The 14,509-nt window shown below is 41.5% G+C and overlaps 1 protein-coding gene across 5 annotated transcripts in view; it reads left to right on the top strand.

Annotated features, from left to right (window-relative positions):
- The window catches only part of LOC128349939 (disintegrin and metalloproteinase domain-containing protein 9-like), a 58,359-nt gene extending 44,161 nt beyond the window's left edge, over nucleotides 1–14,198 (top strand). For 4 of the 5 annotated variants that reach the window (XM_053307280.1, XM_053307278.1, XM_053307279.1 and 1 more), the window contains 6 exons: nucleotides 3,362–3,442; nucleotides 7,477–7,582; nucleotides 10,219–10,351; nucleotides 11,088–11,163; nucleotides 11,425–11,477; nucleotides 12,645–14,198. In XM_053307280.1, coding sequence (XP_053163255.1) covers nucleotides 3,362–3,442; nucleotides 7,477–7,582; nucleotides 10,219–10,351; nucleotides 11,088–11,163; nucleotides 11,425–11,477; nucleotides 12,645–12,756 — 561 coding nt within the window. In that variant the 3' untranslated portion in view covers nucleotides 12,757–14,198. Of the gene's footprint in view, nucleotides 1–3,361; nucleotides 3,443–7,476; nucleotides 7,583–10,218; nucleotides 10,352–11,087; nucleotides 11,164–11,424; nucleotides 11,478–12,644 lie in introns of those variants that run through there. The other variant, XR_008319079.1, reaches the window with a different exon arrangement.
- The last annotated feature ends 311 nt before the right edge of the window (nucleotides 14,199–14,509 follow it).

Below are 14,509 nucleotides of genomic sequence, written 5' to 3'. Positions count from 1 at the left end.
GTTGTGACATCTGAACCGGGTGATCCTGGCTCATTCTAGTCAGATTTTTCAAATAAACCAGGATATAAAGATGGGATTCCCTACTTCAGATCCTGGTTTATTTGACTAGGATCTTACCAGAATAAGTCAGGGTTGCCCAGGTCAGATGTCACGACAATCCAGGATTGTAAGCAGAAATTTTCCTCCCTTTGTGCATAAAAGCAGGAGGGGGGGCGGGGTGGGGGGGAAGCACACATGCTTGACACTAGAGAACATCACACAAAGTCAATCCTGATTCAGTCCTGATCAGTCTGAACTGGGCCACTGATAGAGCTGTAAATGCACTGAGGCTGCTTGGAATTTTCATCCTGCCTATGTATCCAGCACTTCCATTTTGTTTTTAGAGTTGCTAGTCTTTTTTTCTGGCCATGTTCCTAGACCTCTGCCACCTGCAAAGGCAGCAAATCAGCAGTTTCAGTTTCTTCCCATCATGCAGCTCTTAAGGGCATGGAAGTCATGCCCTACCCCCTTCAGGCAGAGGAAAAGACAGCTCTGTTTGTATCTTATGCAAGAGTGTGCTCATGCTAGCAGACCAGGGGGTGGACTACCAGACCTCTGCATTATATCTATGCAATCTGAAAAAATCTAGTCCTTTAAATGTATGCTTCAGTTTCATTCATTTCAGTGGGGTGCAAACTCACTGGCAGAGTTCAGACATAATGGGAAACTGGTTTCCTCCTAGGGGAATGAGTCTCAGAGAGCTGCAAACTCCCATGTCCCCCTGATCTTCTTTTCCTCTTTTGCACATGAGAAGAGGAGAGTGAATGTTTCTTTTTTCAGTTTAAGAATAAACAGTTACATGATGGTTACATATGAACTTGAGGAACCACAATTTGTTAACAAACTAGAGTTGAAACATCTAGATCAAACCATAGGTTCATATCCTGTTTTTTACCCTAACACGTTAATTGACAAGCCATAATTCCCTGGGTTTAGACATAAAATGGAACTGCAGTTTGCTGAAGTTTGAAAGCAGAATATTTCAGCCACCTTCTTGCATGTACAAATTTATTTATTTATTTAAAACTTTTATATTCCACCCTTCCAGTGCAATACTGTTTTCAGTGCAACAATAGCAGAACAATAAAAGAGATTTAAAAATAAAAACAGCATAAAGTTAGAACCAAAATGGTCCCAACTACTGTAAAACTAGATTTTAAAAAATTAAAACCTCGTGAGATACAAGCTGCAGTTAAAGATGTTAAAGAGTCTCTCTAAAGAACTGATTTTTAAGATCTGTGTTTTAAACCTAAGGGAGGAAGCATGGCAAAGCTGCTCTGGGTGGGCATTCCAGAGCTGAGGGGCTATGACCGAGAAGATCCTGACCTGCCAACTGAATTGCAGTCAATGGTGGGACCACAAGCAGGGCATGAGATGATGAACAGAGTGCCCTGGCAGATTTGTATGGGCAAGGGCAGTCCAAAAAGCATCCTAGCCTCAAGCTCTGTAAAAAGCTTGCTTAAAGCTGTGTAGAGGTTTAAAGATCAAAATCCTCACTTTGATTCTAGACCAGAAACAGACTGGTAACCAGTGAAACAGGATGGGTGTAATACTCGAGAAGTGACTAGTGCCCACGAGTATCCTTGCAGCAGCGTTCTGGACCAGCTGAAGCTTCCAAACTGTCTTCAGGGGCCAGAGGCGTATCTAGGGTAAATAGCGCCTAGGCCAAGCACTGAAATTGCGCCCCCTGTCCAAACATCTGACACCCATCTTTCAGATAACTTCACCATAATATCAGCTGAAAAATACAAATCAAACTCGTTAATCTTTTAATATTTCAAAAACTATTTAGCAGTGGACTTAGCCAGACCAAAAAATGCTGGAGAACTACAAATTTCAGTATGCTGGGGCTCATGAAATGCCCAAATACTATGTGGAGGTGTACTTGGAAAACTAAACAGAAGTGCCTGTCTGATTTTCTACTATGTATTGGAGCATCACCATTACATAAGTTTTAAAAATCAATGGAGAATTTGACTTTTCCCAGATACTCTGAAAATAATTAAAGGATATGCAGAGTAAACTGTGTCACTGCTCGGAATATATTCTAGTCTTTCAGAAAGACAGTTAAAATGAGAGAAAGAGCAAGAAACTCCCAGTGGGCCTTAATACTAAGGATTTCATACTGATTCAAAGACAAACTCACCATTAATAGCCATATTATTAAGACATCACATTTAACTCACTTATCACAAGAAGCAAAGTAAGAACAAATGAATACAATCCTAGCTCATAAACTTCAGCTCAGTATTCACAAGCCCTGATTCTCTGTACATAGTGCCACAGTGTCTTATATTAATTTTTTTTTTTTAAAAAAAATTTACCTGTAGCCCCTTCAGGGGGTTTCCTAAAGGCCGCGGGGGGTCTGCAAAGGTTCCTCCTCCCCCTGCTGGCCTCTAGGGCCTCACAGAGGCCATCTGAGCATGCGTGGTGGCCATTTTGTTTTCGGCAGCCTTTAATTCCCCCCCCCAAAAATGGTGCCCCCTTCAAGTGGCGCCCAGGGCACGTGCCCTGCCTGCCCCACCCTAGATACGCCCCTGTCAGGGGCAGCCCCATATGGAGTGCATCCAATCTGGATGTCACCAATCCATGAGTGACTTAAGATCAGGTCTGACTTCTCTGGTTTGGGTCACAGCTAGCATAGCAGCCAGAGCTGCTAAAAGGCACTCCTGCACAGCACCACCACCACCACCTGTGCCTCCGACGACAGCATCAGGTCCAGAAGGACCTCCAGGCTGCGAATTTTGTATTTCAGGGGGAATGTGACTCCGTTCAAGACCAGATTTTCTTCTCTGTCCAGATAATAGTTTTAGAGCACTTCCGTTTTATCAGGATTAAGTTTCAGTTTGCAAAGAAGGGGAGGCGAGGCAGAGCATGTGAACCAGGCTGCAGCAGTGTTCTCTCAAAATCTTTTCATCTGTGTGCGGAATGAGTTTTGTTCTGGGTGGCAGTATCAAGGCAGTGTGTGCGCACATGCATTCAGAGTGAGGCCTTCCTGATTCAGCAGGATCTAAAATTTACTGAGTGGACATTAAAAAAACTTGTGAGCGCGCACACATGCACATGCCTTAGAGGGAACACTGGCCTGCAGCTCTCTGAAGCTCTTTCTTGAACAGGAAGCTATGGTTTCCCAATATGTCTGAACCCAGCCGCTATTTCTACATTGCACTTTAAATATCTTGCATAATATGTTATTGTTATATTAAATATGTTATTGTTAACTGCCCAGAGATAGAAGTTTGGGGTGGTGTACAAATCTGATAGATAAATAGATAGATAAAATAATTTTACAGATCTTATTTTAAAACTTCGTATTTTGCAGGCCTGTGTTGATTACAAGTGTGTGAATGCGAGCCAGCTTGGTTACAGTGGTGATGGAGAGAAGAAATGTAACGGCCATGGAGTAAGTAAGATTATGATGGTGCTATTCCAGTTGTGAGGAAGAAAGGGATTATATCCAAACACCATGGCATAGAACAGTTCAACTACCAAAACTGAGATGATTTTCATGTAATCTCTGTTGCATAAGGAACTAATTCCTGGAGAGGGGTAGCCCTCTTGCTATCAATTTTATGAGACCTGTTTCGTGTGGCTTTCACACCAGTTTCAGGACTACTACCATAGCTTTCACTGCAGAATCACAGTTCTTTGCCTGTTTTGGTGGTAGATCTATTTCCCAATAACTGCACACTGACTTCAGGTGATAACAGATGATAGTTCTTCCTTATCTCACCCCTCTGTGAATGGTAATCTTATTCTGTAGCTTCGCCATGCATGCTGGAGGTTTCACCAGCTACTCCTGGGCCTTTAGAGAGTTAGCTTCATAATTTGATATACTTATTAGTATGGACCATCACTTAATCAGGACTCTCCGTGATCTTTATCCTATAGTGGACATGACCTTTTGCTTCTGTTACTATTGCTCATTTTTACTTTTCTCCCCTTCCTCTAGAAGCCCTTTTCGCTGCCAGGAATATGTCCCTGAGGGCTGCACAAGTCTCAGAGACATATTCTTGGCAGTGACAAGGGCTTTTGGAGGTTGGGTAGAGAAATGAAAATCACTTTCCCTTTCTCCTCTGCCCATGCTAGGCTGCAAAGCAAGACTTCAGTGCAACAACACTCCTGCCATTCTGGAAGGGTGGAGCCCTCCTTCCAGCCTCATAGCTCTGCAGTAGATGTTAGTCTGTGTATCCAGCATTCAGGGTTTCAGCATGGTGCTATTAGATTTTTAAACCAAATGCTTTCACTCTCTTCCTCCAGCTCTTGCAGGAAAGGGAGTGTGTGAACCCACAGGAGGGAAGGTCCACAGAGTGGCACCTTCTGTTTGTACTGCTCACCCCTAAGGAAAAGCATAAGTGAAGGAGAACTTAAAGACCTCCGTGGTATCATTTGTACCACTAGCTAGAATGTATTACTTAAGTGGATTCCCATAAATCACCGACGTAATGGTAACCAATAGCCCAATACTAAGATATTTCATCAGCAAGATGAGAGATAAAATTTGAATCTGCATAAAGTTAAAAATCGTGTTATATCATAGTTACAGGAGTGTTTAGTTTAGCCAGTATACCAACACAACTATCTAGGATAAATTAAACTTGAGGCACTCTTTGTAAAATATTAGGTTTCCCTGCAGCCTTTCTTACACTTCTCATCAGAATCATTTTAAGATGCCACTTTCTGGTCAGACAGTGGTAGATTACTTAACCACTCCAGTAAAATTTAATTGGTTAGTGAGCTTCTGACACATTAGAGCAACCACTATCTCTCCTGAAGTTGTTCTTTTTAAAGCAAAAAAGAAATATTAAGGCAGCTGCAGCATAGCTAGTACATTATCTTGGACTGTATCATTCCAAAGTATCCCACATAAAGCCCACTTCGAACAAATGTCTCTGCTTCCCTCCCTCCTCACATCTGTATGTTGTTTGTTAGTTTAACCTTAGAGGTAATGTTCCAGATGTTCCAAAGGTAAACTGCTATAGATGGTGGTTCCTTGGTCTTCCATCCCAGAAGTGCATTCTGGCTGCACCACAGGGATGAATAATCATTTCAAGATCTAATTTCTTATAAATATTGAAACAAAACACAAACTGATATACATTAGCCTCTCATTTTTTCATCTGTAAAATAGTATTGTTTACACATTAGGACAGTTCCAAAATTTGTGGACTATATCTTCTTTCTGTTTAGTCACATGTCCGACATTCATCAGATTTCAACATATGTATCTTTTTTAATCCTGGCTACCAGCAGTGTTGTTTACTTTGTTTTGTAGATTTGCTGGCCAAATTGCTTGAGAACTATTAGACCAAAGCTAAGCTTAGACTTCATATGAAATATTTATACCTTGATCCTTGTCCCATTAATTCTGATGAAAATCCGTTCCTTCACCAACTGATTGAATATATTTTGCAGGGGCGTAACTACCATTAGGCAGGGGGAGGCAGTTGTCTCGGGGCCCCCACTGCCTTGAGGGGCCCCCAGAGACACCTCACATGACTCCCCATTGCCCCCTGCCCAGCCCCAAGACCCTTCAGCCACTTGCCCTGTTTGCCCTCTCTCTCTCCTGCTTGTCGTCCTGGTCGGCAATCAAAGCAGCAGGAAAGCTGCTTTTCTCCCCGCCTCTCAGCTGATCGGCGGGTGGGCGGGGCTTCCAGGGAGGCCTCCGTGTAGGCCTCCGTGAAGCCTGAATTCGAGTAGGCTGGTAAGCCCCAGGAAGAAGGCTGGCAGTCAGAGTGGCCACTACAGCTCTCTGCAGCAGACCCTCTTCCCAGGCCAGACAGCTTAGCCTTTGCCAGGTAGAATGTGAATTCCTTTATGTGGTTACCCCCACCCCCACCCCTTACAGGTAGGGATCTGCTTGCCATAGGGCTTTGATGGGGGGTGGGGAGACTGAGAAGTCTCTGAATATTTAATTTAAAACTGATTGGGAAATTTGCAGGCTTAAAAAACCCCTCTAAAAAGTCCTATAAGTGGCTTGTTTCATGGCAGGAAATTACAAAAACTTCTGGAACAAATTTATGTATGTATGTATTAATTAATTAATTCATTCATTCATTCATTCATTCATAAATACACTTATGTTCAAGTTGTTTTGCAACCCAGGTCTGAGTGAGAACTGAGACATGAGTGAGAACTATGACACGTGTTGTGCTTTTATATTTCCCCCCCTTAGGGTAAATCTGGCCAACATGTGAATGCAGCACCTCCATTCCAGAGGAGATGTGTGTTAAAGGGCTTTAAAAGCCTCTTGTGAAAAACCTCCTGGAATCAAACTTTACTGAATTTGTTCAGAATTCTGAGAAAACAGACATAGGCTCACCCTGCATGGTTGAAAGTCTCCTTTGCTAATCTGCAGCAAGGGGCCCATTTTAATAATTAGTGTTTCTAGTGTTTTCTAGGCATTAAAAGTAGCACAAATATATAGTATTCAATGTATATCACTATATATTGTGAAGTGTGTGTGTGTGTGTGTGTGTGTGTGTATTCAGTCAAATGTATTTCTTGGCAGCATACTTATTTTGAAATATCAGACTTAAATCCTTGGAAGCCTGGGGTGTGTGGAGGCCCTGGACTTGGGGGGGGGGGTTTAAAATCTCTTCTCAGGGCCCACTCCAACCTTGCTATGCCCCTGAGCACATTCGGCTCCGCTCTTAGAGCTCTACTTCGAAAACGGAGCACAATGCAGAGAGCTTCACGATTGAAAAGGGAGCTGCATCTGCTGTCCACAGAGCCACCACCGGGTATTACTTGCTGGCAGACTGGAAGTCGCTTAGATGAACTTCAAGCTCAAATCCTTGGTTTTGCAAATACACCATATGAAAAAGGAGTTTTTGACTTGGAAATAGTTGTGCCTGAAAGATATCCATTTGAGCCTCCAAAGATGCGCTTCCTGACTCCTTTTAAAAAAGGTTTTACTCCCATATAATTCTTCTCTTCTCATTTGCTCAATTTTGTACATCTGTTTTTTGTATGTTTTGAATGAGGACAGAAATGTGAGAATAAAAGCCCCCTGCTTACTGGGCAAAGAGGCACCTTTTTTTCTTTGTAAACCGCCCTGAGCCATTTTTGGAAGGGCGGTATAGAAATCGAATTATTATTATTATTATTATTATTATTATTATTATTATTATTATTATTAAAAAATTTCTCGGCGGGGGGGCCCATTTAAGAATCTTGTCTCAGGGCCCACTCCAACCTAGTTGCGCCCCTGATATTTTGCTTAATAGTTCTTCTGTATTACTGCTTAAGATTAAACTTCAAATAGTGCATTTTCTTTGAAATAAATAAATATTTCTGCAATAATAAAGTCATAACATGCTGAATCAGGAAGTTTTGGAAGAGCTGAGGGCTAATGCCTAACATGGCTTCTGTAACCTCTTAAAATGTTTTTGTTAAATCTTCCTTCATCTTGCTTCTTTAAAAAAAAAATCATAGGTATTGAACAGCAAAGCCAACTGCCATTGTAATTATGGATGGGCACCTCCATTTTGTGATACGTCTGGTTATGGTGGCAGCATTGATAGTGGTCCAACTCATATAGGTAGGAATCATAACTCTTTTTATTCTACCTAATAAAATCATCCATTTTCCTCTGGAAATGTAGCTTTAGCCCTTTCTACGTAAGTGTGAATTTTCTTCACTGCCAAAGAATCAAATGCAGCAGCTACTTCTCCCCATTATCTTTTCTGTTCAACAGTTTATTGCTAATCAGTCAAACATAATTGGTTCAAGTTTATTTTAGACAGAGGTATTATAGGGTTGGGTATTTTATTCTGTATGACAGTCTTGCGTACACTTTCTGTAATGTAAACTGCGTTGAACAATGTGGAACTAATTTCTGATTGAACTGTTGATTCCTGAGACCACCTTTGTGCCCACAGCTTCTGTGTGGCAGAGCAACTCTTTTGAGGCCCACCCAGACAGGTGGGGGCTTATGTACAGCAGTTTGCTGAGGGCCCTCTGAAATCTGGAGCCTGCCCTGGAATTCATACATGTATGTTTGTCACTGAATGAACCCACACAGAATTTGAATATCACTCAGTGCCCCCACCAAATGCAATACTTTTTAGTAGCATCCGTTCATTCACACATTCAGCCACCAGTCACCGAGTGGCAAAAAATGTTTGCTTTATAGGATAGTTTAGTGGCAGCTCCAAAAACCGAGGACATTTGATGGCCCATGATGTTCGCACCATGGGGGCATGAGACCTGGTGTCCAGTCTGGATATTGTACTGGCCTACAAAATCATAAAACACAATTTGGCTAGATCCTCCATGCACCACGATTGAAACACGATTTGGCTAGATCCTCCATGCACCAATCCACTACCTGTGTAGGCTGGTAGCAACAGCAAAAGCTGGGGCTTTAATGTTACAGCAATGTTTAAGAAGAATTTGGTAAACGTGCCTTTGAGCATATATTTAGCGGGGTTTACCTAATTAGAATATCTTTGCTTTTTAAAATTGATCTTTTAAAATATGAGCCACATCCAGTAGAAGTGTGTTCTGAACAAAGAGACTGAAAAATACTGTTTTGGCATTGCCAGGCATAATAAAGAGGCAGAAAGCCGTGCTTGGTTTTAAAATAAGTCATAACTTTATTTAACAAAAATGGGAATATAGCAGGCATGGTGGAAACATGGTTGTTTTTATAGCTGAAACATTATTTGCTCTTGACTGTCGAGCAGTTGAAATACAGGCACTGCTTGCATCCTCATATACTAGCTAAAGTTGCTTCTGTTAAATATCTGCCTGTCAAGGAAATGTTAAAAGTCCTGAGCCCTTATAAGGAATTCAGCAGTCTTCCCACTTATGAGAAACAATGTTGGAGGGTAGTAAAAGCCATACAGGAGCACTGAGGCCTTCTCTGCCCACTCATTTGGTTCCCCTCCCCTTTTCTCCTCACAAGCATTCCAACTGAACTAGGTATGTGCCACCTTGACATTACAAGGCCATCTTTTTCTTAATTTGTAGAAATTAAAAATATAGTTATTTCAGCTAACCCATGAAAGTGTGTCATATGGAAGACAGACAATTGAAAGAGACCTTTCCTGAATAAATGGAGTCACTGTGCTTCCCTATTTGGATGCATTAAAATCACATTATAAAGATGGCGGGGGAAAGACCCAACTTGAGCTTGCATGTCTGCTTTTCAGCTTTTATGCTTCTTAACATAGCCATTTCTCTACAGATTCAATAAAAAGACTACCACACTTGTTGTGCAGGTGATTCTGTGTGTAAAAATGCCCCTTCTAGCATAAATAGTGCCAACAGAAAGCTTTAAGAAGCCACAGAATATTGCAGGGTCAGATGAAATAACACAATAGAATGCTCTTTTACCTCTACACTAATTTATGTTCCAAAGAATGGTCTGGAGGCAAGATAAGGTAGCAACATTGCTGAAGTTAAACAGGGCTGGATCTGGTTAGTGCCAATATGTGTGACCACATGGGCACCATATCTATACCATCTTGAGCTCCCTGGAGAACAGACAGGTTATAAATCTAATAATAATTAATACATGCATGTTTGAACAAACTTTTAATATTTTTAGGTGATGTGTGCCTATGCACACTTACTTCTGCTTAAATATATATGATTGTGCTTCAGAATGCTTTTTGAGATCTGCCATGTGCTGATGACCACTGGGATGCTCTAATCCAGGGATTCTCAACCTTGGGTCCCCAGATGTTATTGGACTTCAACTCCCATAATCCCCAGTCCCAATGGCCTTTGGTTGGGGATTATGGGAGTTGAAGTCCATCAACATCTGGGGACCCAAGGTTGAGAATCTCTGCTCTAATCAGTCCGTTAGGCTATTTGCACATCAGATAGTCTGCTAATTCATTTGGAGTTTATTTTCACCTGTTCGTGAACAAGCCACTTTTCATTTCACTTGTGTTTGGGAATTTGACTGAGAAACCTCTGTTAACAGATGTGTGTCTAATGAATACCATGCTAGATTAGGTGTTGATGATTCATGGTCAGATCTTCCATTGCTTTTAATTTATTTTTTAAAATCAGCCACAGCAGGGAGGAAGGAATAAGTTAGGGGAAAGGAAGTGGGGAGATTAATTTATATGTTTTCCCTAATGGGGAAATAGCATCTGGAGGAGGAAGTATTTAGATTGGGAAAATAGTGTGGTGGGCTTAATTCTAATGTTCTTCCCTCCTTAGATACATCTCTTAGAGATGGTCTGCTAGTGTTTTTCCTGCTTGTGTTACCTGTGCTAGTTCTAGTGGCAATTGCAATTGTCAAGAGGGATGCAATTAAAAGAAGGCTCTTCAGAGAACGTAGAAGGCGACAAAGGTAAGTAATAAATTTGATTATTATTAAACATAATGGGTCCTCTCTGTGACCAGGTTAAATTAATGAGGGTTAAAACAATGGAGAGTTGCAAAACAATTACTCAAAAGTATAGATTTTCTGTTTGAATGAGAACTAGCTTATGGGCCACACAGGTGCTCGTGTACATCATAAAATGGGTACTTTTTTGAGTACTTGTCTATTTTTGAGTACTTGTCTCAAAATACATACGCAAATACATAGAGAAGTGCCCAACAAAAGTGAAAAATGATGTCAAAGACATTGACAAATGAAGTAACTTGATCAGTATGACAATGCGTATATGCATTATATCAAACCAAATTGCATCCTTAGTGGAGAAAGAACCAAAGTCCATCTTTAGTACATGGTACTACTTTGAGGAGCCAACTAATGGTGCAGCAGGGAAATTACTTGCCTAGCAAGCAAGAGGTTGCTGGTTCAAATCCCTGCAGGTATGTTTCCCAGAATATGGGAAACACCTATACTGGGCAGCAGCGATATCGGAATGTGCTGAAAGGCATAATCTCACACTGTGTGGGAGGAGGCAATGGTAAACCCCTCCTGTATTCTACCAAAGTAAACTGCATGGCTCTGTGGTCACTAGGAATTGACACCGACTCGAGGGCACAACTTTACTACTTTGAGATTCCAAAGTTTTTAAGAGAGATATGTTTATGCTGATGTTATTTTTACATACTTGTTTGAATTCTGTTCTAAGGGCTAAAAATGCACAGCAAGGACAAAATAAGGCTCCAGGTGAATCAACACAGCCCAATACAGCAAATAATAGGCAGGTAAGTGCGTTTCTTTTTTTGGATCATAATACCTCCTTTTGACTTACTGCCACTCATGAAATAGTTCCAGCATTCCATAGTCTGCTTCCCCCCCCACCCCACCCTTAGAGTCAGTTATGTAAAACTGCGGCTTTGTAGAATATTAGATCAGTTGTATTAAAACAATGGTATTTGGCTAGGATATAAAAATGGAGTAGCTTCATTACTGTGATTAGAAACCTGGTTTTATCTCACTAACTATCTTTCCCCCCTCCTCCTTAGGCTGGAACAACAAATTCTGGAATGTTTACGATATCTCACTTTCCTGTTCCAAGGTTTGGGGACAAAAAACCTTTCCACTATTGTTTGATATATCTGTAAGAGTATAGACTGCGCAGTATTTTATTTTAAATTGATCAGCGCCCGGAGAGCCAGCAACATTGGCAATATCCACTGACTCTCCTGAATGAGGGGAAGTCCGGGCAAAAGATTTCTTCAGTGTGAATTCAGAGCAATGGAGGCTGTGGCTGAATTCTTCCCTTATGCATCTCACCTGTTCATTCTGTTTTCCTGTACCTTGGCTTGTGCACAGTTGAGGAACAGAATGGTAGGACTCGGACTGGGTATGTGGTGGGAGGTATATCTTGGCATGAATGTGCGATGTGCATTATAAGAGGAGGACTCTGCCAAAGCTTCTATTGGGTTTATTCTAAGTTTATCTCAATTGTCCTGGAGAAAAGGCCTGAGGTGCATCGTGAAGAAATCTTTAGGGTCTGGGGCTATGCAAGGAACCAAGCAGGAAGACCCGGAGGACTCAAATCAGTCCCCAGGCCACCAGTTGCCTGTCCCTAACTTCACGAGTTATTGGAACACCAATAGCGTTTTACCATTATAACTGGCCATAAAACTGGTTTCCCATAAAAATTATTTACAGTCTAAAGATGTTTCTAATCTGTGGGATGGAAAAATCTCTACATTACCATAAGACAGATACAGCTCATTTGTTCCTAGGTTATTATGGGAAACTGTATTCATAGGCAAAGTGTTCTCCTTGCCTTAAATAGATATCAAAACGTTGACAGGAGAGAGAGGAAATGGATATGTATAGTAGCACTGTGATGCTTTGGTTAATGACACTCTTAGGGTACAGACAATGGCCAAGCTGAAGACATAATTTTCAGGGGCCTTGTACAGCACAACTTCACATTGATTTGGTTGCAAGTTGTGCCTGTTGAGAAGGAAAAGTCCAAATTTGAATTCCTCATATCTTCTGCAGTGTTTTATAGCTAGTGTGCAATAGTATATATATTTTCTTGGGATTCTGAGGCTATTTAGAAGTGCTTTAAATTCCAGTTCAAAACAGATTTCTCCTGTTGAAATCTGTCAGTGGGATTTCTTTCCAAGTAATCAGTACATAAATTTCTGGAAGCACTAGCGGGGATTATCTGTATTGACCACTTCTGCAACATCTACTAAACAATCTCTGTTTCTCATGCCTTTAGACCACCAGTACAGAGTCCGCATCGTCCACCTCCGCCTAGACCTCCTTTGCGGCCACCAGTCCCATCAAGACCTCTTGTCTCAAAAGCACCTGAGTCATCCCCAGAGAGTTAAATGGACACTTTTTGCATACTAGGAAAAAATGTGCCAATGCAAGTATTTGTTATCAGCATACAAGTAAAGACCTCATTTTAACTGTCAAGACTGCTGAAATGTTAACTAGACAGTCAGCTTTTTGCCTTGAATAGGAGACAGACCCTAGCAAGAGAAAGCCCACCTGAATTATTGAACAGTGGATGCTGCTTGTATTCAATATTGTCCTCAGTATACAAACTAATTCAGTAATTATTCCTTTAAATTCAGCTGCTCTAATTATATATAAAGTGAAGGAATATAATGAAGGTGGGGGGAACAAAACCACTTGTGACTAATTATTATGTACATAAATTGGTCAAGGAGGTGATGACTATATTAGCACTTTTCCAATGCACTTTCTTACATCTTTGCCCCAATTCAAGAAGAGAGGGCAGTGCATGGAAACAGACATCCATGCACAGGTTGCTCTTCTGGATTGGATCCATGCATACACAAAGATGTTGATTATGGCAGGGAAAATCATACATCCAACATTGGGGGTGGGAGGGAAGAGTAGATTCCTGTGCGGATCACGAGCTGCCTGATTAGCAGTGTTAGCTTTGGTAGTACCAGTCTGGTTACATAGGAAACTGCCATATACTGAGTCAGACCATTGGTCTATCTAGCTCAGTATTGTCTTCACAGACTGGCAGCGGCTTCTCCAAGATTGCAGGCAGGAATCTCTCTCAGCCCTATCTTGGAGAAGCCAGGGAGAGAACTTGAAACCTTCTGCTCTTCCCAGAGCGGCTTCATCCCCTGAGGGGAATATCTTGCAGTGCTCACACATCAGGTCTCCCATTCAGATGCAACCAGGGCAGACCCTGCTTAGCTATGGGGACAAGTCATGCTTGCTACCACAAGACCAGCTCTCCAGCCCTTGAGGGTTGAGCAAGGGGAATGATTTCATTCCCTCCCCATCTTCAGCAGGTCATTGGTATTGTCCAAGTGTATAGTTGTCAGCCATGAGTACTCCAGTGGAGATCAATCAGTATATGCACAACCCACTGCTGCATGGAAGCATCTGAGGCCACTGTATGTATTAGTTATTCATATTTGCAACTGTCTGAGCACACATGCTTTTATCACTGTATTAAAACGATCTTTCTAGAAATATTTCCAAGTTCCAAAACAGATGATATTTTTAAAGATGCTTTTTTAAAAACATAGAAATAAGGAAAGCAATGACAGGTGGGTGACCTAGTGTCTTACTTTCCTTTATTCTAAACCTGTGAAAACCATGTATTCATCAATTGCTTTAAGTTGAGTTTAGATTTGTTGATAGTGTGCTAACATAAGGCAGACAAAATTGTACCTATTGACACCCTTCCATGGTGCCTTTATTTTACAACTGTAAGAATGTAACTTCGATTGCTGTGAATTTTATATTTCTAGAATCAATAAACCATTATTTATGTTCCTTATTTGAGTAAATGACTTCCTTGTTACCACTCAGTTACATTTTATCAAATGTAAACAATGCATGTTGCCTACAAACATCCCAGGATCATACATTTAACAAGGCTTGGACTATTTGGAGGAAAGGCGGCGGGCCGGGAGGTGGCGGCGGGCCGGGAGGCGGCGGCGCTCTCGGGCCGGGCGGCGGCGCTCTCGGGCCCGGCCGCGGCGGCGCTACTAGGGGCGCAGATGCTATGCACCCGGTCAGCTAGTAACATTTATTTCAGTACTTCATCATAAGTACCTATGATGAAGCACTTAAGATAATTATCATAAG

The sequence above is a fragment of the Hemicordylus capensis genome, chromosome 3, assembly GCF_027244095.1.
Source record: "Hemicordylus capensis ecotype Gifberg chromosome 3, rHemCap1.1.pri, whole genome shotgun sequence".
NCBI lineage: Eukaryota > Metazoa > Chordata > Lepidosauria > Squamata > Cordylidae > Hemicordylus > Hemicordylus capensis.
This window is presented reverse-complemented; position numbering and strand designations above follow the sequence as displayed.